General features: G+C 35.1%; 2 protein-coding genes and 1 non-coding gene across 3 annotated transcripts; all 3 read left to right on the top strand.

The window, feature by feature from the left end:
• The first annotated feature begins 6,031 nt into the window (after positions 1-6,031).
• LOC136807073 (solute carrier family 22 member 13-like) lies at positions 6,032-15,393 on the top strand. The gene is made up of 7 exons (XM_067063640.1): positions 6,032-6,036; positions 7,531-7,746; positions 7,993-8,127; positions 9,357-9,448; positions 13,990-14,095; positions 14,434-14,624; positions 14,976-15,393. Exons 1-7 carry the CDS (start codon positions 6,032-6,034, stop codon positions 15,035-15,037), a joined length of 807 nt encoding a protein of 268 aa, XP_066919741.1. The 3' UTR covers positions 15,038-15,393.
• Positions 15,394-17,016: 1,623 nt separating this feature from the next.
• On the top strand, positions 17,017-19,032 carry LOC136807089 (5-hydroxytryptamine receptor 1B-like). The gene has a single exon (XM_067063659.1). It carries the CDS (start codon positions 17,686-17,688, stop codon positions 18,865-18,867), a length of 1,182 nt encoding a protein of 393 aa, XP_066919760.1. The 5' UTR covers positions 17,017-17,685; the 3' UTR covers positions 18,868-19,032.
• Positions 19,033-24,407: 5,375 nt separating this feature from the next.
• Trnas-gga (transfer RNA serine (anticodon GGA)) lies at positions 24,408-24,480 on the top strand. Its single transcript has one exon. It is a non-coding gene; the product is annotated as a tRNA-Ser (tRNA).
• Positions 24,481-25,921: the final 1,441 nt, after the last annotated feature.

The following is a 25,921-nucleotide window of genomic DNA, read 5'->3' on the forward strand; positions in this document are numbered from 1 at the left end:
GGGGTCTAATTTCAAACTTAAGTATATTCCCGGTTAAAAATAGCCCTTTGTTCGTTTAAACAGCCAAAAACTTTAAAAAATTGAAATTTTCTCAAATATTGGCATTTTTAGATTTCTGTAAACGGGACCTTATCAAAAAGTGAAATATTTCACCAAAAACTGATTTTGACCTATTGAAAATGCTTCAAAATGGTCGGAAAAGGGTTATTTTTCAAATTTTTGGGGTTTTCTCCTAATTTTAGACCCCCCGCAGAGCAGAAATCGGCATTTTTAATTTTCAAAGACAATCAAGGTCATAATATTTGAGAAAAAAGGGAAATCCACCGGGAAGTTTTTGAACCACAATCGATTTGTAAGTGCTCTAAAGTAGGTTGGAAGGGTAGAGTTTTAACTCTGAGTTTTAACATGAGACTTAAGACTTAGGACCTTAGGATCTGAGGATCCAAAAGTTCAAAAATAGTCCAATAAGACTCAGAATATAGCCTGGAAGTCTGCCAACCCCTCCCAAATTGAAATATTCGATTAAATTAAAAAGATAGCCAAAAATCGACTTTCTCGCTAGAACTTTAAATCTTGAAAAACGTTAAAATAGCCAAAATTCTCAATATATTATGACCTTGATTGTGGTTCTCTCACGTATTATATTATAGACATTCGATTACTTGTCAAAGCTAAAAATTACACTTCATTGATTCCAGGTGATGGAAAACTTTTTCTTATCAATTGGCTAAATTCCGCTCATATTCAGGAAGACTTTGATGGATGGCTTAATCTAGAAAAGCTATGAAAAAGATAGATTCAAAATATAGCTTTACATCAAACCAAAAGTTGACGTTTTGCCTCACATTTTCTGTATGTTTGCAAACCTGGGTTTGCTCGGTAAAATTCAATTACCGTATCAGGAAAAAGAAATTCCAGGAAATAAAGTAGAGATGTTAAAGTTTTGCATACAGCAAAAATTTTGCAAAACCTCTATTCTTCTACAATTATTCTTCAACATAATATATTTGAGAAAAAAAGGAAATTCCCCAGGAAATTTTGAAAATACAATCGATTTGTAAGTGCTCTAAAGTAGCTTTGAAGAGTAGAGTTTTAACGCTAGACTTAGAACCCTAGGGCCTTAGGATCTGAGGATCCAAAAGTTTAAGAATAGTCCAATAAGGCTCAGAATATAGCCTGAAAGTCTGCCAACCCATCCCAAATTGAAATATAAAAAGAGATAGCCCAAAATCAACTTTCTCGCCGGAACTTTAAATCTTGAAAAACGTTAAATTAACCGGAATTCTCAACATATTTCGACCATGATTGTAGATTTTGAGAAATTTTAAATTTGATCGACGTTTTGAGAGCCACATACTGTACTCAAAAGACGAATCCTATTAAATAGGCTAATGTAGAAAGTAGATTTAAGCTAAGAAACTTTCCGGGGCGTTAAGCTAACGTGATAACGTGAGCTACTGTGTGAATTTGGACGAAGACACTTCTGAGGACCTTACAAAATACACAGGAAATTTGGACGTGTGCTATAATGATAGTTATAGCACTTTTCTACAAGATCTTCATTTTTTTCTTCTTCATTTTTAGATTCTTTTTGAAGATTTTTTTATTTAAAATTGTTCCACTCACTAATATCTTTCCAATGACAACAAATTTTTAAAGATTGACGAATTCCTTCAAAAGTTATAGGTAAAAGAAAAAAGAGTGCACACTTATCGTGAATAGACTTTAGTAATGTACGGAGGAGATATTTAGGAGTCAATAATCGATCAACTCTCAATCTGACACAGCTGGAAACCACAACTTTTAGTCATTTCAAAAGATAATATAGTCCTTGAAACTTGATCTAAAGGCTATCAAGTGTTTGAAAAGTAGAAAGTGTTAAAAGTGTAACGGGTCAATTTCTGAGACGATAAATCATAAAAGTCTCGACAAGTGGCTCTACTAAGGCTACTGAGAGTTTGTTTATTCGTTCTCTTGATAAAGTATAACTTACATCTATGGTTACACATGTGCTAACATCAGTACTATGACTTATGTAAATGGCAGCAAGTTATGAGCAAATTTAGATATCGGCACAGAAGACAAGCTAAATACGATTTACTAAAGATAACTTCAAAAAGATTCAGGTTAAAGAAATCGCTCAGACTGATTACGCTAATAGTTTGAAAATATATGATGAGTAATGAATGATGTTATGAGGATAACGAGATAAGTTTTGTGATTGTTGTGATTGGTAATATTTTTCGAACAGAGAACATATGAGCCAAAGCGACCAAAGCATGTCTAATAACACTGATGGTAGTAGTATAGTATTCTCTAATATTAACACAAAAGATGACATGATTCATATAAACAACGCACGAAAAGAGCACCACAACAACACCGAAGATTGTACAACATTGGTCAACTCATCAAACACACTCTCGATAGACGAGTTCTTAAAAAATGTCGGCCAGCTTGGACGTTTTCAAGCCCTTACAATGCTTATATGTGCTTTATTACTGTTTGTACCGAGCATGCAAGCTCTTGTTATGGTTTTTACAGCTCACTCGCCACCATGGTCGTGTGATGTTTTCGGACAGACTCTATTTTCGGACACCTTGAATACAACAACAACATGTAATGATACAAAAACAATTTTTTATGAAGGACAATCTGGGTTCAATAAGAGATGTGTATATGAGAGGACCAATTGGGTTTACCGGTTACCAAAATCACATTCAATCGTGAGCGAGGTAGTGTATCATCAAATCTTTTGAATTCATTATTCTTATTCTTGCACACTATTTACCAATGTGAATCTCAGCTGGTGGACAACGTTTATCCAACGTCCTTATAATGACTTCGATATAGTCAAATAGCATTAGATGAATGTTAAAACGACGGTATGTAAAGTGAAATGTGCTAACCATCCTCTAAAATCAACCCAGGAGAGAAAGGATACCTGGGGCTCCAGAGCATTGAAAAAAAAACACCATGTCTTATAGCTAATGTGAATTGGCCCTAGAATTTGACTATCCTCATTGAATTTTGACATAAAAGATTATAGAATCCTCACCCATTAGAACAGTGTTTTTCAGCCTTATTGGTTTCCTAGACTAATTGATATTGTCAGTCCTATGAATCTCCTTACTGGGTCATAGATACAGGGGTGCTAAACTGTAATCCATTTTGCTTTTGAACTTTTGAGATGTGCTAAATAGCAATCCTAGCTATCTTCAATTTGCGCCAAGGGCAAAATGGATTTATCTCTTTGAAAAGTACGTAGTTGAATTTGATACTCATAAATGTTAGGAAAGTAAATTTTCTCACCACGAAATATTTGGATTATGGTATTACTTTTCAATTACTATCAACTTATCAGCTTTTTGGAACGGATCAAGTGGTTAATGTGTTGATTGAGATTTCTATATTACTTACATTTGAATATCATCAGATGCATTTCATATACATTCTTAACTTCTGTCAAAATTCGAAAATATAAATCCGAATGAATATATCACCAAAAATGCCCTATCAGATAATAAAAAATAACTATAGTTGACTTCTCGCTAATTCGAACTCGAATATAACACCCTAATTTGTCTGAATTGTAGAGCAATTCAAACTAAAGCAGATTTTGAAAAAATTAAAGGAATCGAATTCGTTTCTACGAATAACGATTATTTGGTAACTTTTATAAAACGTTTTTCTGTACTTTTTTCTTCAATCTATATCTTCCATAGTTTGATTTGGTATGTGACCATGAGAGTTTGGTATATCTTTCAAATTCCTGTTTATTTTTCGGACAAATTCTTGGTGGTTTCGTTGTTGGATGGCTTTCCGATAGGTAAGTAAGGTCTTAGTACAGTTGACGCTCTCTAATTCGACATTCTACTATTCGATAGGCTCCCTTATTTGATGAAATTTAAAGTCCCCGTTAATACGAAACTCTCATAAACGACGATCCCTTATTCGATAACCTCCCTAGTTCGATGAAAATTCAATTCCCCTTGATGATCGAATTAGAGAGCGTCAACTGTACTTGATTGTACCTCACTCGAAAATACCTACAAAAATGTCTCGAAAGAAACAAAGAACGTAGAGCTAAACTTTTGAACCTCGCCATTTTATTGTTTTTCATGTAGCATCACCCTGTCCAAGACCCAAATCTATAATTTCTACTATAAAAACGAAAAAATCTACTACTCTCTACTATTAATCAAGTTTCTACTGCCCAGTTAAAAGACAACGTTTTCTTGACGTCTATTAGACGTTTTCTGGACGTTGTGGATGTTTAATGGGTGTTATTTTAACGTTATGTGTCAATAAGGATACTTTCTTTTTAATTTAGTGTTACAGTGGAGTTTAACTCGAACACGCACAGGGAATAAAAATTTGTTCGAGTTAAGTTAATTTAGTTAAAGTAATCATAAGAATTGTTAACTTAAGGGGACATATAAAACTTGCTTGAGTCATAATAGTATAAGAAAGCCGCGGCTGGAATGATAACATCTGAATTTCTGTTGTTCTATCTTTGTCGTATTTGATGAGTATTTGTTGATTAAGAAATCAGTAATGTAGCATCTTTAATGGTAAATTTTATTGGTTTGTCGTTGATACTTAGGTCGTGTTCAGACCAAGGTTTAAAGTAATTAAGTCTACATGTTTCTTTTATATTCCTTTTGTATTGAGCTGCACGCTCCTCATAAGTTAAACCAAAGTTTAAAAAGGAATCACCCTCTGGTTTAAAAAAAAGTTTTTACTATATTATCACAGTTTTCTGAATAGACGAAATCAGAATTCACAAGTGAAAAGCATGCTCCTTTTGTAAATTATGAAAGAAGAACGTGAAATTTATGACTTAGCGACGCTCGGAGCGTCTCTAGCAATTTAGGCATTTAATGGGCTTTTAATGAGAAGTATGGAGATTCCCATACTCCGCAACAAAACTGTTTGCGATCTCCTCTATCAAAAACGAAGCATCACTCAAACATTCAAAAGGGGATTCCTTTTTCCTCTCTTGTGTAATCTATCTAAAAGATGAAATAGCAATTAATAAATGAGTAGTGAAGGCATAGTCGGTAAACTTAACCAAGCATGTTAATTTTTATTTTTCATACATGTTTCGATTTAATAATCATCATCAGTGTTTTTAGTTCTAAAAATAGATAAATAAAAATTATATCATGTGTCACAAATAAATAGTGTATATACAGAATCAGTCACAAGTATAAAAATCAGCTTTTCAAAGTTTTTTGAATATTTAAAACCCCCCTCAAACGTTCGTTCCATAGATATTCCCTTTCAGACAATGTATATTTCCCCCTTGAGTGAATGCTTTCCAGATATTGGACAGCAAAGTCAGTTTTTTCTTTTCCAACACTACATACTTTTGAGTGTTCTAACACTGCTGAAGTTCTCGATTGTTGGAAATGTTCTTTAAAACGCTGGTTGAAATGGGTGGTGGTTTTCCCAATGTACATAGATAAACACGAACATGAGATACAGTAGATACCACAATCAGTACAAGTTAGACGTGCGTTAATGGGGTAGCTCCTGCCATTAGTTGGGGACTCAACGTGAGTGTTTTCATTTCGAATTTCATTAGAACAGATATCACAACGACGAGAACATGGCTTAGGAAAATGACTTTGTACATTGTTGTGAAAAAGAAGATTACCAATTGAAGACCCTGTTGATTTAACAATGTCTAATTTTACTTTATGATGGTTTAGAGTTCTGTTGATTTGGGTGGCAAAATGATCAATATCCTTTACATATGAGGTGTCTGAGAGGACTACCCACCGGACAGAGTTGATTTCAGATTCATTTGTTTTCGGGACTTGAACAAGATTGCGTTGAAGAGAATGAGCTTGTGAGAGAATATTATCTACCATTTCGATAGGATAACCAGAATTGATACAGCGTTGTCGCAGAAGAGCTACAGCGTCAAGGAAGTCCGAATCTCTAGAGCAAAGACGACGAAGTCTAACGAGTTGAACTACTCCCTTGAAGGAATGACGGGGATGGGCTGATCCAAACTTAACATATGAGGTAGAAGCAGTTTGCTTGCGGTATTCCCTAGTGTGGAATTGACCATCTACGATGAAAATTTCAATGTCAAGCAAGTGGAGTTTTTCTTCTGAAATTTCGTTTGTAAGAAGAAGGTCGAATTTATTGAACTGTGTATTTAATGTCTCGAAAAAGTCATCGAATTTGCTTTTGTCGCGAAAGACCCCTCCACAGTCATCTATAAATCTCTTCCAAAGTTTCAAATTAGTTTCAAATATACGACGAAATCCTGGGTTATTTTCCAATAAGTCCCTCATAATAAAACTCAGGAAGATATTCGCTAATAGCAATTAAGTCGTTGCATTTCTTAATTCCCATATCAACTTAGTACTACTTAAGCCTTAAACTTAAACTTTCATGTCTGAACACGACCTTACTTCTCAGTGCATTTTAGACATTAATGATATGCCCTTGATAATACACTTGCATTATAAAATCATTGTAAAGGAAAAATCAGCAATAAGAAATTTAAACAAGCACAAAATGGCTTGGCTGGAAGAACTCTTAAATCCGTTGCCTTCGCCTATTTGCCTTCAGAAATATGTTGATCAATGAAAAAATACCCTGTGCCCGCCCTTCCCAAATTTTTATCCAAAAACTGCGGCAGGGTTGAAAGTTCTTCATCTTGATAAAAACTAGTTCCCACAATTAACTATTGTACCCTGCGTACCCCTTCCAAAAATTAGTTCAAGTGCTTCTTTGGGTTGTTCTTATAAAGCTTCAGGTTTAGTGACAATTAACTGAAAAGACTGCCCACATATTCCAGCCGCGGCTTCAACATTGCTTCTTATGACATTTGGTTTCATTTCCCAAGTGAACCTCCTGTTAATTTTATCTTCTAGATTTGGGAAAGGACAAGAAGCCATTATTCACCTGCTCAAAACATTGCTCTGTATTAATATCCTTTGTGTTAGTTTTCAACCCAAATATACACGCTCATGTTTGTGCGGGTTATGTGTCCGGGATATGTGTGTCCGGTCATCATAGCGTGATTGTAAGTTGCAGTTGAGTAGTAGGCGCGATACCGACTTTGGTCTCATTCGGTGTGTTTGTGGTTTTTGAAATTGTGACTGAAAAACTTGAATGCAACTTGCACAATTGCTAAATACCTGGAAAGGTCTTAAGGCCGGTCTCCACTTGCGCGCGCTGCGATCGCAACTTTGGCTTCAATCATTTTTGCTTGGAGAAAAGATTACGTCATAAAAACGCAGCGCGCGCTTGGAAAAAAAGTTGAATGTATTTCAACTTTTTTTTCAAGCGCGCGATCGTTACGTCATATCGCACCAATGGAGTTGCTTCATTTTTCTTTTGACCAATAGCGTGGAAGCTTTGCTCGAAGAAGAGCGATCGCAGCGCGCGCAAGTGGAAACCGGCCTTAAGACCTTTCCAGGTATTTAGCAATGTTCAAGTTTAACGAGTTGAGAATCTAAATAGGAGTAGGAGATTTACGTTCTTCATGATATTTACTTTTTTTAGATTTGTTCCTGAATCGATCAGGTGGTATCATTCAAAAGGACGGATCGATGACGCGTTAAGTGTATTACGTAATGTTAGCAAATGGAATAAAAGAACTTTCCTCGAAAAGAAAACGTTAGAACCATTTTATAAAAACAATAAAATTGAAGAAGGAACCTATCTGGATTTATTTACAAAGAAGCATTGTTTGAAGACATTGATTCTTTTCTTCACTTGGTAAGGGTTCGACACAGTCTACCACCAGCCTCTTCTTTTTTAAACCTCGGAGATTTCTTTATGAGGTGATTTTTTCCTAAAACTTTGATTGCTTTTTACACCCCTGTCTCACAGCCCTGGTGGATATTCTTTCTACAGTAGGGATGAAAATTTCTATAGAAATTCCAGTTGGGATAGAAACACTTCATTATATTGGGCGTTAGACGGTCGTGGTTTTTGACTTTTTACAATGATTTTATTTCATAGGTTCACAGGAGATTGTGTATATTATGGAATATCATTGGCTTTTAGTGATTTGAGTGGCCACCGACATCGAGATTTTGTTTTGATTTCCCTGCCAGAGATATTTGCTAATTTGCTTGCTATCTATGCGGTGGGAAGGTAAGATTTATATATCTAATCGACATAATTGAAGTGAAGTGAAGTGAAGAAATTAATAGAACTTCTATCCAACTATCTTCTTTCAGGATAGGTTTGGGTGGCAATAGAGCAGCATATGCATTTCGTCCTTATTAGGACTTGATAGCACTCACCCATATATATCCTTCAAATCGTGTGTGCGTGTTCCAGCACATCGCACCAACTACAAAAGGATGATGTGTTAAACCATAGTATAAGAAAGCCGCGGCTGGAATGATAACATCTGAATTTCTGTTATTCTATCTCTGTCGTATTTGATGACTATTTGTTGATCAAGAAATCAGTAATGTAGCATCTTTAATGGTATATTTTATTGGTTTGTCGTTAATAATTACTTCTCAGTGCGTTTTAGACATTAATGATATGCTCTTGATAATACACTTGCATTATAAAGTCATTGTAACGGAAAAATCAACACTAAGAAATTGAAACAAGCACAAAATGGCTGGGCTGAAAGAACTCAAAAATTAATGAGGTGCCTCGAAATGCCTTCACAATATTTCAGTGAAATCTCTTTAGAAATCAATGAAAAACTGCATCAAGATAATACTGTGAAAATTTCAAGCCAGCACCTTCAAAATTTACCATTTAAGCTGACAGGAAAGTTGTCATCTTGAATATAGTTCTTATAATTTCAATTTTAGCGAAAAACTATGTTTCCACAAAATACCCCTAAAATATGTCCAAAATTAGTTCAAGTGTTCTATTGGGTACAGATAGACAGACAGACAAAGATATCTAGCAACAAAAAAACTTTTTGTGAAGGAAAATAAGAGAACATTTCCAAAAACTATCTACCAATAACAAACTGATCATCTTGATGTTCTTATAAAGCTCGGAGACAGAGATGGAACAGCAATTAACTGAAAAGACAATGCGGTACATATTCCAGCCGCGGCTTTCTTATACTATGGTTAAACTTACAGAGGCGTTTTTCACTCTACAGGTACTCTGGGGTGTTACACTCAGTAGAACAGGGGTCTGAGCGACTGAGATATGAGTTTCCTACTCACTGGAACAGCTTGGATGTCTAAGGGTGTATCACTGAAACGAAGATGTCATCCCATAATTAAGCAGGGTTCTTTCTCTATTGAGGCAGGGATTAAGTTCAACCTGAATCGGACGTGGTCAAATGCGTTGCCTTTTGCAATATAACTACATGCCTTTGTAGTTTTTGTTTCTCTTACCAGGATAGGACGTAAAAAGACGACCATCATTGGTTTTGCTGTTACAGCTATTGGTTTGATGACCCTGGGTACACTGATGTATAATGATGTACATTGTAAGCACCAAAAATATTGTTTTTATTGTAAACCTTTAGAAAGGCTTCTATAAAAGGGTCAACAATTTTGAACGTTCTTGAACTGGACTGAATATCACAACCAGATCTACAATATCAAAAGAACTCTTAACCCTATTCGGCCTAGGGGGGGGGGCTGTTTCTGTTCGGAGGTCAAATCATTGGTAATAGCTCCTGAAATAATGAAGCTTTTGCCATGAAATTTTCTGTAAATTCCTAAATTTTATTTAGAAAAAAAAAATTTGACATCTAAAAATTTTCACACCTTTAGCAAGATGACATTTCTGACAGTAAGGCGTCACAAAAATTGACACTTTTCCAATACAAATTTATTTTTTATGTCAAATATATTGTTTAAACCGTAATTTATTGAATATTTAGGGTAAAATGAGTATTTTAAACTCAGGAAACTTTTTTCTAAAGCCTTTGTTAGAATACAATAGCTATTTATAAGAACAAAGGAGATTTTCTGTTCTGCTCACTTTGGGCATGATGATTGACGTCATCAAAAAAATGTTTTTTCAAAAGTTACCTTATGTGGTAAAAGTTACCTTAAGGATCTTGTGTGCCAAATTTCATCCAAAAAGACCTACTAGATCAAAAGTTAAGGGGTGGTACAGGAAAGCCCCCCCTCCTCAGTTTTGAACCGCCCTTAAAAGCCTAGGTAGATTTGGGTTAAGAATCTGTCTGTAGATTGATGCAAGAATTGTGAAATTTTATGAATTTTTGGAAGTATTTTAGGCTTTTTGCTAAGTTTTATCTGTTGCTGTATTGAAGAAATTTGAAGGAATTATATGAATGTCCTAGTATTCAAAAACTCTCTCCGTTACTACAACCTCTATAAGTTAGTCTAACACACATTCTTGTCCTCTCAGCTCACAATATCTCTTAAACTCTCTTGAATTATTGTCAAATCAAGTTTCTCATGAGGGTGCAATATAGAAAGGGAAGGCTAAAATTCTAAAGTTAAGATTCAAAGTCAAAATCAAATCAAATCAATCAAATCAAAACTTATTTATTCGCCTGCATATCATTAAAAATTTACATATTTAAGTTGTTTCCGTCTAATCATATGGAATGGCTACCTGGACGCAGATTTTTTTCTGTGGGGTTGATATAACTATTAGAGTAACAATACTTCAATATTCCAAATAACAAAGTAAAAAAAAAAAAACTCAACGTAACTATCGACAAAAAAAATATAGTTATATAAGTAATCTTTTGTTTTAATAAATAATAAATTAGAGTATTTTTATATCTATATGGACTTTCATTTTTCTGGTATGCAAGAGGTCAATTTTGAAGGAACTCGCTTATCTTTTTTTTGATCATATATCCAGATAATGGTTGTAGATCGATTTTAGTATGTAATATTAGCTGGTTCCAGTTTAAAAGAGATTGGTACTTAATCGATTTCAATCCATAGTTTAATGTTTTGGCTTTTGGGCGCTCCAAAAGTTTCAGTTCGTTATTTCTAGTAAGATAATTGAGACAGAGTTTTGAAGTTTAAAATGTTCGTAACAGCTTCAGGAGGAAGATTAGTGAGAGTTTGATGTACGAGTCGGATATTGAACTTTGTTACAGTATGTGGCAAAGTTGGAATATCCAGGTTAATGAAAAGAGGAGCAGATTCTGCATTAAAATCTGAAAAAGTCAAGATGCGCACGCATCTTTTTTGAAGTTTGCCTATTCTAGAGTTTTGAGTGAGACTTTGCCCCCATACGATAATTGCGTATGACAAATGAGAGTGAAAAATAGCATAGTATAAAGTTTTAAGAATGGTCTGTGGAACAAAGTGACGCAGTTTGGATAAAATGCCATTTGACCTTCTAAGTTTTGCGGATAAATGATCAAAATGGAAATTCCACGCTAGACATTCATCGAGAAAAAGACCAAGATATTTGACACATTTCGAAAATTTCAAGACATGCCCATCAAGATTGAGATTCATTGTATATGGTACAGGTTTATTTTTACTTCTAAACAAGATAACCTCAGTTTTTGTAGTATTAAGAGAGATTTTGTTGGCACGAAGCCAAGAGGAGAGTCTGATTAAGTCAGAATTCACTTTCGTCTCAAGTGAATTTAGATTCGAATCGGAAGAGAGAAGACAGGTGTCGTCAGCAAAGAGGTTTGTTTCGCTATTCAGAATGGCTTCAGGAATGTCATTTATATATATTAGAAAAAGTAGAGGCCCTAGGACAGAGCCCTGGGGGACTCCGTGTCTGATAGATCGTTTTGAGGAATCATGCCCAGAAATTGAAACATATTGTTTCCTCTCAGTCAGGTAAGATCGAAACCAGAGGTTCGCAACGCCACGTATGCCATAGTGATGAAGTTTTGATAGAAGAATTTCATGATCTACTGTATCGAAAGCTTTTTGAAGATCAATGAATACCCCGCAAGAATACAACCCTTTGTCAATATTTGACCGAATTTTTTCTGTTAGATTTATTAATGCGTGAGAAGTAGAGTGTTTATTACGGAATCCAAATTGGTTTTTGAAAATGCTGTTGTTAATGTTAAGAAAATTTACAACTCTGAATTTAATTAATTTTTCAAAGATTTTATCAATATTAGAGAGGAGCGAAATTGGTCTAAAGTTGTTAGGATCGTATGGGGAACCTTTATTTTTATACACGGGTATTACTTTTGCTACTTTAAGAGTTGTTATGAACTTGCCTGTCTGTATTGATATATTGAAAATTTTAGCAAGGAGTTGAGCTACCTCACCAAGAACCGATTTTAAGATTTTTGGTGGAATGCTGAATGGTCCATTTGCCTTAGGTTTAAGAGCATTGATAATTTTACGATTTCCTCAGCTTGTATCTCCTCGAAAAACAGAGAATTTATTGGTGAATTTACAAGAGTTTGATGAAAGTTCGCTTCCTCATTATTAACATTTATAGTTTGACGTATTTTATCGGCTATTGAAGTAAAATATTTATTCAATTCCTCGCTTGTTACTTTAGGATCAGATGTTACTTGTCCGTCAATATTTAGAGATATTGTTGTGCTACTACGGCATTTTTTACTTTCGATCAATTCGTATACGCCTTTCCAGATATTTTACTGTTCTTTATATTTGTTTGAAAGTACTTTTTATAATGGTTATTCTTACTTCTTCTACAGAGCTTAACAATTTGATTTCTGTAGAATTTATATCTGATGTGGAGTTGGTGTTTAATATATTGTCCTTCTCTCGCGTGTAAGCCTTTAAGAGTTGATCTCGTTTAGCAATAGAGGTTTTAATGCCTTTAGTTATCCAAGATTTAGCTCCCTTTTTAATTTGCTTATTGGTGAGTTTTTGCAGAGGTGCGTGTATATCTATTAGGGTATTCATTCGATCAAAAAAGCTGTTAAAAAGAAGATCTAGATTATCCGAGTCAGAATGCAAGATGTCATTCCAATCTACTCTGTAAAAGGATTCTTTGAATTTATTGTTATCAAAATTTTTCCATCTCCTGTAATATTTTGTTTCCTTGCAGGAGTTAAAATGAAAATTCTCAAATATCAGAAATTGAGGCAAGTGGTCAGAAATACCTGAAAGAAGATTTCCTGTTAAAGGTTTGTATTTAGAAGGAGTGAAGAAAATGTTATCAATGAGTGTCCTAGACCTATCAGTGATTCTGGTAGGTAGAGAAATACTAGGTAAAAGAAAAAAGGATTCAAGAGAGTCTACGAAGTTATTTACATGTGGAGAGGTACCACATTCTAGCAAGTTGATATTAAAATCACCCATAAGCACAAGGCGCTTATTTTCCTTGTTAGCTTTTTGTAAGAAGGGAATGAAGAAGTCGTTTGTAAAAGTTTCGATTTTCATCGTTGGATGTTTATAGATACATCCAACAATTACATTTTCTTGCTTCTCAAACAAGAGTTCGCAAAAAGTAGATTCAAGCTCCTTTTCTGAGTTGAGAAGATTAGAAAGGTCTTTTCTAGGTTTGGATTTTAGCTTGTCAGAAATGAAGAGGGCAGTGCCGCCGGCACTCGCCTTTGTATTAGTAAAGAATGATTTATAGCCATCTATCTCAAGCTTGTGTGGGATAGACGAATCTGTAAGCCTAGATTCCGAAATTCCTAAGACTTTGAATTCGTGATTTAATGTTTCTAAGAGGTTATTATACTCATCAAAATGTTTCGGTAAAGAGCAGATATTTAAGTGAAGAAAAGAGAGGTGTGAAGATGTATTAGAAAAAGCAAAGTTAAAGTCGTCACAATCTAGATACCTACAATCAATAGTGTTTAAATTGTACTCTGAATTAGTTTCTCGAATTTCTTCTATAGTTGTTAGATCAGAAAAAGAAGGATGAAAATAGTTGAACCTGAAACTTTCGTCATCGATATCGTGACAAATACTGAAAGGGAATATATTGCAATTGCAGTTTACGCACGCGCTAACTTGCGGTGGCTTAATCGTGAAAGGTAGATTGCACTGATGATGAAACCATTTCTGGCATAAGTCACAAAAGAAGGAAGGAGCTCCTTGAGTTGAAAAAAAATCTCTTCACTTTATTTTGCAGACCAAAGTTTGAATATTGTTGTTGGAATGATTGGGAAATGCTTTGGGATTATCGCTTATTGCAGCAATCAGATTCTATCCGTTGAATCATACCCTACAAATATCAGGTATCTAATGTACTGGAGATTAAAGAAATCTCGATTCAAAGTTTAAAAGAATGCAATGTAATATTGAGGATACCAAGTGCATTTTCCTCTAACACAATGTAGCTAAAACTCTGGTGAATTTAGTCTCTTCTACACTCCTACAAGTATGACAAACAAAACAAGTACATTTTAAGACTACCAGGTGGTCCAAAAATGCCATTGAATTCTTATTTTACAGTAGACTGCTCTAATCGTGCGGTCGACTTCAAATTGCGTATTACTAAACTTTGACTTAATTCAAAGCGTTCCTGAAACTTAAATGTATAGTTCACAACACCAGTAGCTTTTCTGTTGTTTAGGTCACAAGCGATGGGTTTATTTTATGTGTTCAGTCAATTGGGAGGTGCCCTTGCACCATGGATAGCAAAAGGTCTTCTCCGGTATCACGTGACATTGCCATTGTTTGTTCTCGGAGTTTTTCCGATCATTGCGTCCATTCTGGCATTGAGTTTGAAAGAAACAAAAGGGAAAGATATCGACCAACAAGAAGGTAAGAAAGAAACAAAAACTTTAATTGAGCGTGTCTCTAGTAAGTAGAATCTGGGAAATGACTTTGATGTGAGCCAAAAAAATAAAATTGGCCAAGGTTTGGTCAAAATGTTCTTGGATGCCCTTGATCTTTAAAGCCTTTCAGACAGTGAGTATGTTTTTGTAACTCTTTTAAGAGATTTTTCGAGGTGTTTCTCGAAGGGTATAGCTCCTCAGAACGGCAAAAATTTCCTAGCACTAAACATTATTTAACCGGTGTCATCAAATATTATGAATGTAGTTCTGGTCGCGTTAAATGGACAGCGTTTTAACATGTAACATAAATCAATTATCCATTGTGTTTTTATTATAGCGGATGAAGGAATCACAAAAAACAACGAACAAAGTTTGAATAAAAACGAAACTCATTGTTGAAAATCTTGTATCTTCATATCAAATACGCTCAAACTCCATTGGGGAAACTCACGACTTTGTGAAAATGGACCGAATCCCAAATGAGAGAGGTACTCTCAGACGCCTGTCCAATTCGGAAAATACAGTTTGATCGGCAATGGGAAAAATGATAAAATTCTAAAGCTGAATTAGCTACTGGAATAATCCGATAACCGGGCCTTTTGGACATTGTTATCATGAAAAGATATGGAAGCGTTCAAAGACATTTGGAGTTTTACTTGTATTTGAGTTTGTGAAATTCTAAAAAACCACCAGGTCATTAAGACTGAAGTGTTAAATTGTACAAAAATAAAATTGAAAGGATATTAAGCTCGCTGAACACATTCCCTCTGATATGGTTTGATATAAAAGATGCGTATTGTGTATAAAATTCTAGTCCGAGAGTTACCCCCGTCTTTCTGTTTTTGACTTTTACAAACTTGATTAGTTTGATTACTGTAGTAAGTTTTATACGAGTGATCTTTAAATCTTACTAAATTTGGATGAAAAATTAGAACGGCTGGAGGTTAATACAAACATTGCATTTCTAAACATTTTTAAGAAAGTTGAAACAGGTTTCCCAAAATTTTGGGACGAGAATTTCATACACGGTATGCATCGCCTATATCAGAGAAGATACGTGCATTGCAGCCTTAAAGAATATGTGGTAGATTGGATATCTTTTGTTTTATATTTTATTCCAATTGTAAATGCGCGTAAAAATAGGCGTTCTCGGTTCGAGCTCACGATGTTCCATCTTGGGGAGGGGGGGTTTCATGGTTGGCGGAGGAGCGGAATCGTTCCTTTTTTCTGACGGAGTGGCGGAATTTGGCGGAAATTTAGACGGATTTACGGAAATTAGGTTCTCTGACGGAGACGAAAAATTAGGCAATTTTAGTGCGGAAAAACGGAATTTCGGAATTGGCAAAATTTATTTTTAAAATTTGTAGAATCTTTGACTAAAATCTTGAATTTCAAAGGAATTTTTGGTGGCAGAATTTCGATTCATTTTTAAACGGTTTGACCGGAAATTGGAGAAAAAATTAGCGGAATTGCGGAATCGGGTACCACCTGAAACCCCTCCCCCATCTTGGACAATCAAAACTGAGGACCAAGTGAAAAATTGATATCGAAAGACTTTTTTGTTTTCGGTTAATTTTTTCATCGGATTTGAAAGCGCTTGATAGGCTATCAAAGAAGAATGAAAATTAGCACATTGCTGGAAAGAATCTAGGAAAGGAGATATAGAAAAGAAACCAAAAAAGAAAAATTCAACATTTACCTTATTTCGCTGAAAAAATTAATTAATGAAATAATTGGGATGTATATTTTTTGTTTTGTAGAATGAAAAATCAAATTAAGGACTTCTATTCAAAATCCAAATTGAACAGGAGTACTTGAACAAGGTTGAGATGAGCTAGAGTCTTTTTCCAAACTCGGCAGTTCTTATTCCCTTTCCTAGTCTCAAATTGTTCTTATCTTGTTTTCATTTTAAGAGCAAAATTTTGATTTTCTTTACGAACTGGACCGCCTTAATTTTTTTATATTTGTTAAAGTTTGTTCTTATTCTGCACAATTTTGAGTTTCGTTTGTTCTTATAAAGCTGTTTCTATTAAAAAAGAATGCTTCGCAAAATTTTCAAGACTGGTATGCAACATATACGAAAACGAAAAAGAAAATATAGAAAAATAAAAAAATATATATATATATTGGAAAAAGGGGGAAAGAAAAAGAGGGAAACGTTAAAGAGCATAAGTGGAAAAAGTTATGTTCAAGAAATTTGAGTAATAAGGAGAAAATAAAAAAAAGAATGAGAAATAAAACAAAAGAATGAAAAAATAAAACAATAGAATGAAGAACAATAGTCACAATAGAAATATGAGAAAAAATCCGAATTAATTAACAACTGAAAAAAATTAATTTTTTGTTAAAATTTTTTATTTAACAACAGCACACAACGGACTGAGAAAAGAATAATATATTATACTTTTTGTAATAGTATGTTACTCTAAACAGGCAATATAACACGTATAATATATCTTTTGATTCGTTTTTTTCCCTTCAAAAAATCGACGTCTGTATGGAAAAAATATGTGCGAGAAAAAGAGAAAAAGAAAAGAAAGATTTAGAAGCAAAGATTAAGGAAATATTGTAAAAAAAATCAAAAAAGTAGTAGACAAGAATCGCAGAGAGGGGAATCAGAAAATATTATATAGAATATATTTTTATTAGAGAAGATATATATTTTTGGATATCTAAATGTCAAAACATATTGATGGACATAATATATGAAAGAACAAAAAACTATCATTTATAAAAATTCCAAATTTTGATGCTGATATTTACATAAGTTGACCTAAATCAACAAACGCGTTCAAAATCATATATGGCTTGGTTAACCTTAAAAGTTTAAATGTAAGCAAATGGAGTGAAAATTCAACTTTTATATACCTTGTTTTAAGCAGCACTACTCTTCTAGTCATCCGTAACTGGGAAGAATGGAATGTTACTGATTCGTTTCCAGTTCGAATACAAAAGAAAACAAAAAATGTTTTTAGTAACTACATGCTGCGGAAAGAATAAAAAAAGTTACTGTTAATATCGGATATATCCCAGGATTCGACATCAACATGGCTGGCCAAATACCTTGTGAAGTTACCGATCAAGTGTTCCCAATCATCTTATGCACACTTTCAATACTTCTTACCATAATATCCGTGCCGTTAAACGGAGTCGTACTCGTTGCGATCATCAAGAACAAAAAATTTCATAGTAATTTCTATTTCATCATTTTCAACACGACTGCTGCTGATTTTCTAATAGGTGCTATATTATGTCCCTTATCGATTAACATTCACGTGCGTGAGATTCGCGAAGAGCCCGTAAACGGGACAGTGGACACGTTATTCCATTTTGGTTTATTCACATTAGCCATGGTTTCAGTTTTAACAATCACTGTGCTCAGTATTGACCGAATGATTAGTTTAAAGTTTTCATCACAATACCGAGTCATGAAGAAGATAAATTTCATAGCAAGCTTATTAGCTGTGTGGGTCGTAACAGGTGGTCTATCGCCGATCTATTTCATTCTCGATTACTCATTGTTCCTGACAATTATATCGCTATCGGCTGTCCTAGTCACAGCAGTTATGATGTTCATAACATATATGTTCTACAGAGCTCAACTACGTCGCGCTTTCATTAGGTCGCATTCAACGCCAAAAGATCCAGAAGTCGAAATAAACGATGCGGATGAAATCGAAGACCAGGGACCTGGCACTATAAGATACGTCTCCAGCGACTCAGGAGGGTCCTCGTCTCGGCCGTCCATTCCTATGAGTATAAAGCGTAAATTTACACGATCCAAAAAGGACAGCATCACTTCAATAACCTCAGCACAGAAGCTGGACGAAGATTACCAGGTTTATCTAATGGAGAAGCGAGCTACAGACACTTTCTTTTACATGATGCTCATCTTCTTCCTATGTTATATACCAGTTGTCATCATAAGTTTAACTATCCATTTATCGAAAGGACGATATGGTTGTTACACTATCAACTTACTACAAGAGTGTATAGCTATACTATGTATCATCAGCTCTGTCTGCAAAACTATAGTATTTGTTGCACGTTTAACAGCATTGAGGAAAGCTTGTATTAATTTGTTTATAAGTGATGAAGAGATGGAACGACGCTGGCGTAAAGAGAGTGTACCGATGGTGCCGAAAAAGAAGAGGACTCTTAAGGATCGGCTGTTACAAAGGAAAGCACCGAGTCATGAAGAGGAAATTGAAAAAGAAATGTTGACGTAGTTAAACTGCACCACAAATATTGGTCCAACTAGATCCATTAGACTATTGCAAATCTAGGAAAGCAACAAATATGAGGAATGAAATTAACAATGAAATCCTAACTAATGTAGTTTTAGAATTGCACCATAACATTTTATCGCTGACAGCCCGATAGAGGAAATAAATATCAACCCAGCTGGCACACAACGTTGTTTTAACGTTCAAGTAACGTTATTTGGACGTTATGAATGTCAAATGGACGTTGTTTTGACGTTGTGTGCCGGCTGGGAATGGTCTATCTCAGTTGAAAGCCTGGGGTAGGGGTACTTAGGAAATTGGGTGCAGGTATGTGAGCCTTAAGGGTCCCCGTCCCTTTTTCACACTCTTGAAAGTCCCTGTACAGAAACCATTAAAAAGAAAACTCTGTATGGGTCCCAAAATTACGAAAATAAAAAATTGATTCTTTCAAAGGGTCATAAATTTTTGAAAATTGGACTAAGCTTTGAAATTTTTGGCTAAAACTTTTGGGAAATAGTCTCTCTACTCTTGTCTCCCGAATAGACGCGGGGGGGGGGTCCGAATAAGCAGGGGGGTAGGAAAATTTTCTAAATTCTAATATGCGGGGTGGATGGAGGGGGGGGGGGGGGTAATTTGAAGACATAATTTTTTTTGACTGATATCAATTTCAACAACAAAAGTGAAACTTTAACAAAAGAACACGTAAAAATATAAGAACCAATACTAACAAAAAGCATCGACCTCTAACCGTTAGAAGTCGATGCAAAAAGGAAAATTTTAACAAGTTTGAGGTCTATCTACACTGTAATAAAAAATTTAATTATTCAAATTTAATCAGCGGGGGGGGGTCTTAATAAGAGCGGGGGATGGATCTTTTTTGCTCTTAAGAATTAGCGGGGGGACGTCTATTCGGGAGACAAGAGTACGGGTGGCGAAAACGTCACAAAATTTTCAGTCTCTCCAAGAATCAATTTTTGAACTTTCGCTCGGATATTGTGAAAGAAAGCATCGATGTTGATAGCAAGGACATTGAAAATAGAATCTAGTTGAATCTAATCAACGTATGGCAAATGATGCAATATCTTGCCTATCTGTTTTTCATGAAAACAGAACCAAATATGAGCAATGCAATTGCGGCGGAAACGGGGAGACTGGGGAGACTTCAGCCTGCCCAATTTTTACGGTTGTTCCACCGATCCTGCTATGCAAGGGCTAACAGAAAAATGATCCATTGAATTTTACGGCAGTAAAAATTCTAATAAATTCTCTAGCCAAAAAAACTAAACGTACATTGTTGAAAAAGAGAGGATTGTGTCTAAGTAATTTTGCATAGATTTCTAAGATTAGCTGTAATCTCGTGAGTTGGTGGGCTTAATTTTTTTAAAGCTAATTTAAGACCAATGGGCTATTCCAGAAAAAATTTGTACCCCCTATGTTGAGGAGATTTTTTTTTAAAAAAGTGACCCCCTGCATTTGTTCCCATTTTTCAGGACCTCCTTGAATTTGTTTCTCTCATTTCTTTGGACCACCCTGGATTTTGAACCCGATTTTACTGACCACCCTGGATATTATCATTCAAAAAACCAGACCAACATAGGGGGGCACAGACTATTTTTGGAATAGTCCGATTTTAGGTGTATTTGTATTTTAATGGTCTTATAAAACACTAAGAGTTGATGTAAAGTTTCTTTTTTGGGACACTTTAAATTTTGAAAAAATATTTTGAATTAAATTTCAGCATTTAAATTATTGAATTACGGTAAAATATATATTTAATTATTTTTACTAGAGTCGATATGATAATGTTATATAAAAAATAATTAACAAAAATTGAGCAGTACGAGCAGTATTGAGCAGAGCAGTACGAATAAAACCAGTTTTGTTTTCCACTATAGAGGTCTTTCAATACTAATAGTGTTGAGAATAAGATTTTACTCTTTTAAGCTTCTCAGCCCTGTGAAATAGGTCTGTTTTGGCTATTTTGGTTAATCTCTGCCGAGCCCAGATTTATAATAAGCGAAGTATCATTTATAATAAGCGAAGTAAAAATATTCTAAAGAGTTTCATATCATTATGATTTTTGAACCAGTTGTAAAGCTTTTCATATGCATTTTTCTTCTTTAATAATTCGCAATTCTATGAAAATCTTCAATCATTTAGACAAATTTCTTTGAGAATATCTTACCAACGGCTGGGCTTTTCTTGAGGGGGAAGAGGGTTACTAGAGGAGAATACGGTATTGGGCCTTTTACCCCCGGTAAATCGGTATTACGAGAAAAAAACGACGGGATTACGATATTTCATTTTCTACCGGTATCGGTAAATTGCCTGTTTTTTTGTCGGTATTTCGATATTCTTATCAATAAAAAACGGTATTTCGGTATAAAACTATTAACCTTTTAGTTTCTTCATGAGTTTCATGCAGAAAAATTTTCAAAAAAGATAAGTCTATTCCGCTATTTTAACCAGTAAAATTTTCTTGCTCGCTTAGCTCGCAAAACTTGGATGTTCTATCGACTTATTGTCATGGTGAGGTACTCTTAGGTGCCAAATAAACGGGGGGGTTCGAATAAACGGGGGAGTTGGAAAATTTTCGAAATTTCAATAAACGGGGGGGACCTAATTGCCGGGGGGGTTGGAAATTGTACTTATGAAAACCCAAAAATAAGGTAAATATAGGCTAAAATCAGGCTTTTTGGAGCAAAATAAGGGGACTTCTTTTAGCCAACTGAAAATATTCTTAAAAATTAATAAACGGGGGGGTCCTAATAAAGTCCGGGGGGGTTGGAAAATTTTCGAAAAATTAACAAGCGGGGGGGCCGTTTATTTGGCACCTAAGAGTAATTCAAAATAAGCAAAACTTTACGATATGTAAACAAATATTTTCGTTATTTTTCTGCGGGCGTATTTTTTACATTTTTTACAATTTTCATACACTGATACTGCAGTAACTTAGAGACAGTAAAGGCGGTATTTACTCCTTCAATAATTAGTAAAAGTAGGTAGTTCTAAAAACATCTTGTGCAGCATCGAACGTTTAAAAAATAATTCACATCATGATGCACATGATGCGTTTTCAGGCAATCTAGGCATTCTAAATTTTAAATTTTTTTCGTGGGCGAAACTCTTGGAACGCCGCACCGGGTACGGCAGGTACGTCACTCGTCGTACCTTTTACCAACAAATGGTCAGTGTTAAATAAAATCAAAGATTGTGTGACCAAAACAAGGCATACTTGGCTAACAACAGCGTATTAAGGCCGTTTTTCAATAACAAAGGAGAGCGAAAATTGTCGAAAAATTTTCCCGCTCGCTTCGCTCACGCTCTTATTTTCCATTTTTTTTCTTTTCTCCGATAGGGGGGGCGTTTAACTTTAGAATTCGGCGTCCTCTAGTTGAACCACAGCACCATCTCTATCAAGCCTGTGTTGAAGTCTACGGCTTCTCAGACCATGATTGACCCAAAAACCTCGATTTTAAATTAATTCTCAATATAAAAGACATCTTCCGGGTCTGCGAGGAAGAAATTATTGGAGGGAAGTTTTAATTTTGCATTTGCCTCCCGTAACAAGCAAGTAACTTTGGCGCGGCAGACCTAAAATATTGCTTTATGAAAGCTCAAATAGCTGTAAAAGAGGCCTTAAAAAGTCGACGATATCGAGAATTAGGTCACAAAACTAGCAAAAAACTTTATATATTGGCCAAAATGTTTGGTATAGGAATAGGTCAATCTGTTTAAAAGAGACCACATAAAAAGGTTAAATTTAGCCCAATAAGGTCACAATCGCTTAACCAAAGATGTAAAAGCAAAATTGGTGCGTGAACGTGAAAATGGTTTTTTTCGCGCGTGAATATATGAATTGGCAAAAATTTGTGCGTGAATTCCTGAATTGAGGGTTGACTGGGGGGCCTCATAAAGTACAAGACTTGTTTGTACACTTTCTAATTTGTTACTACACAATAGATTTGATAACTGAAAATTCATTATTTTTGAAAAAAAAAATATAAATATAATATCGGTATCAGTATTAGGCTTCCTTCACCGACGGTATTACGGTATTGGACCAAAATTTTTGTCGGTATGACGGTATTTAAGACCCCTGAAAACCCCCTGTCTCGTTTTACTTGAAATTTAAAAATTTGTGCGTCCTAGGTCAAAGAGATTAAACGAAAGCTTTCAACTGTCATTTAATGTGACTATTGTCTACAGCACCGGGTGTACTTTAGAAAAATCCTATTTTGACGTACATTTTCTATTCAGATATGCCACTTGAAATCTTTTGTTAACCCCTTAAGTGCCAATGTCGTATATATCAGACATGCGCTATGTAAGAAGAAAGTCAAAAGTGAGTCTTTGATGAGCGAGATTTTAAGCCAAAAAGTCAAAAAATGCAAAAATTCGACAAAAATCCACTTTTTTAAGATTTTGACCGTTTTTTGACCATTTTTGGTCAACGAGTGATCCAAGAACCTCCAATTTTGGCCTTGGTTTACTTGATTCTGTCCTCCAGCTAATTGATTTGAAGTTTTACCACTGGGCACCTTTCTATTATTCAGGCAGATCCGGGCAGTGAAAGAATAAGGAGATTCTAAGCTATTCAACGAACTATAAACGAGCTTCTAACTTCTTCTAGATCTGGAGATATAAGCCTTTAATGTTTGAACTATCGTTTTTCTTTAAAGAACTTAGAAAAAATGACCGTGGCACTTAAAGGTTAATTTTATACATTTCATGTCCATACCTTCCTTAAAGTTTGGAGGAATTTCCTAAAATGAACTTAAAACGTCAAGAAACACCGGAATTTTTACAAGCGATTTTAACTACATCTTCCGCATTTTTCCAGTTTAAATTGAATATAAAATATGGTAGTATATGACGGATGTGCGAATCATATTAAATAGGCTAATGGCGTCAATCATCCACCGCTATGCGGTGAAAATAAACATGCGGTGAAGATTGATATTTCTTAATTAAAACCTCAAAACATAGCACCGTTTTTTGAAGAGTCATTATGCATGTTTATCATTTATCAAATACCAGACTATCATAAATATACCAAAAAGTTCTTGGAACAATCTTATGTTCCCTAGTTAACTGGTACTTTTACAATAACGTTGAGGGAGTTGAGTAGTTACAGGGACACTGCTGAAGTACGATACATTTGGAACCCTCTGGGGGTATTATATCGTTGGGACGTCAGGGATCTGAATAATGTAGCCTGTCACACACCATTGTGCCACAGACCCGGTGGAACTCCAATCCCACTGAAAGATTCTGTATTTTGTAAAAATACTCCACAATATCAGCCCCACTGGAAAAATGGCTTTTTTTTATTATATTCTCCTCATATCCATTCAAGCACAAGAAGATGTTCTTTGTACATAGCTTAACAGTTCTCTCAAAGTTAGCGGGTTGGTTGGAGATTGGGCACTAGCTGTGTCTCAGTTCGTGGCAATTCCATTGATTCGTAGAATTCAGGTACCGGATGGTGAACATTGAGCACGTCGCTCACCTCGTCTACTACGAACTAGTGTAATAGCAACGAACCGATAGCACAGTTGGGAGAGCAATCGCCCGGAAAGCGAGAGGTCGTGGGTTCAATCCCCACTCGATTCGTTACCTTTGAGAAAACTAGGAAGTACATTAGTGCAGGATCCGTTGATTCATTACCCATAAGTAATACGCACTTGATTTCACAAGATGTTCTTTGTTACTTATGATTTTGTAAATTCATAAATATTTGGGATTATTTTCATCGTCAAATGATGCAAGAGATTTTTAAAGATTCTCTACCTCAAAACATTACGAGCTTTACCGTACAGCTAGTAAATCTCCGTTCTAATCCATGAAGCTCAATACAGGGTGTCCAGAAAAAAAAGAAAATCAAAACTTATATATACTAAAGTCCTAAAATAGTCCAAAATGAACTAGGACCTGCCGTATGTTTTGTGACGTCATCATCAACTACTTAATAAGATTTACATTTCCAAACCCAAGCTCACAAGTGGGCCGTGAAACATACTAATTAAAAATGGTATAAGGGTTTCGATGACCAGATCACGGTATATTTGGGTTTCGCTGATACAGATATCATTAAATATGACGACTCATCAAAAACCTTAAAACCCAAATATCTAGCTAGTGAAACCCTTTAAACCATACCATTTTCAGTTAGTTTTTTAATTTATTTTTATTTATTTTTTTTTTTTTTAATTTTTACATAGTATTATCTTATAGCATATACGTATGAATGCGACTAATGTCAAAGACCTGATAATGAGATCTGTACAAAAAAAATGGTGGCAAACAAGAAAAAACAAAACAAAACCTGAAAAGACCTGTACGATAAACTGAAAAGTAACCTAAAAGACGTGTAGCACTGCTACACACAAAAATAATCTATAAAAAAATTTTACATCGAAATATATATAAAAGAAAAAAATTAGTTAATGATTCGTGAAAAAGACTCAGAGATGCTTGGACAAAATACTATGTCCTGTTCTGGGGTCCGTATGGGACTCACAGAGCGACTACCACGAAAACACAAATGTATCGATTTAATGAGTGAAAAATTTATTTTTCTTGTTAACCAAGACATTGTCTCGGAATAGTTTGAATGTTTCTTTTCTGCTATCATAGATGCAAGCCGTCGAATGGCTTTGCCACATTCACGGCCATAACCACCAGTCGCCGAGAAAACCAATGGTGTGAGTGATCCGTGCTCAATTTCCATTACACGACTGTTGTAGTGTCGTTTCTTTTCGTTTTCGTTTAGGATGTAACAGCGTTGAGGTTCCAAGGAGACGTACCTTTTGGCGAGTGGGTTGAAAACCCTTATATCAAAAAATGTCTTTTGGCCCGTCACCCAGAATCCTCGTGCTGAAACATCTAAACGAGCTTCGTCTGATTTCACTGACGACTTCGGGAGGTTTTCGACTCCCACCAATGATTGGAGGGGTGGCTCGATCTGAACGTCATGGCAAACTTGTTTCATGGACATTGCGAAGAAGTTTCTCAGCTTGTTATGACGGAGCGAGATAAAACCACCTTTCTTACA

This window comes from Clytia hemisphaerica, unplaced genomic scaffold (assembly GCF_902728285.1).
Source record: "Clytia hemisphaerica strain Z4C2 unplaced genomic scaffold, Clytia hemisphaerica genome assembly, whole genome shotgun sequence".
In the NCBI taxonomy this organism is placed as follows: domain Eukaryota; kingdom Metazoa; phylum Cnidaria; class Hydrozoa; order Leptothecata; family Clytiidae; genus Clytia; species Clytia hemisphaerica.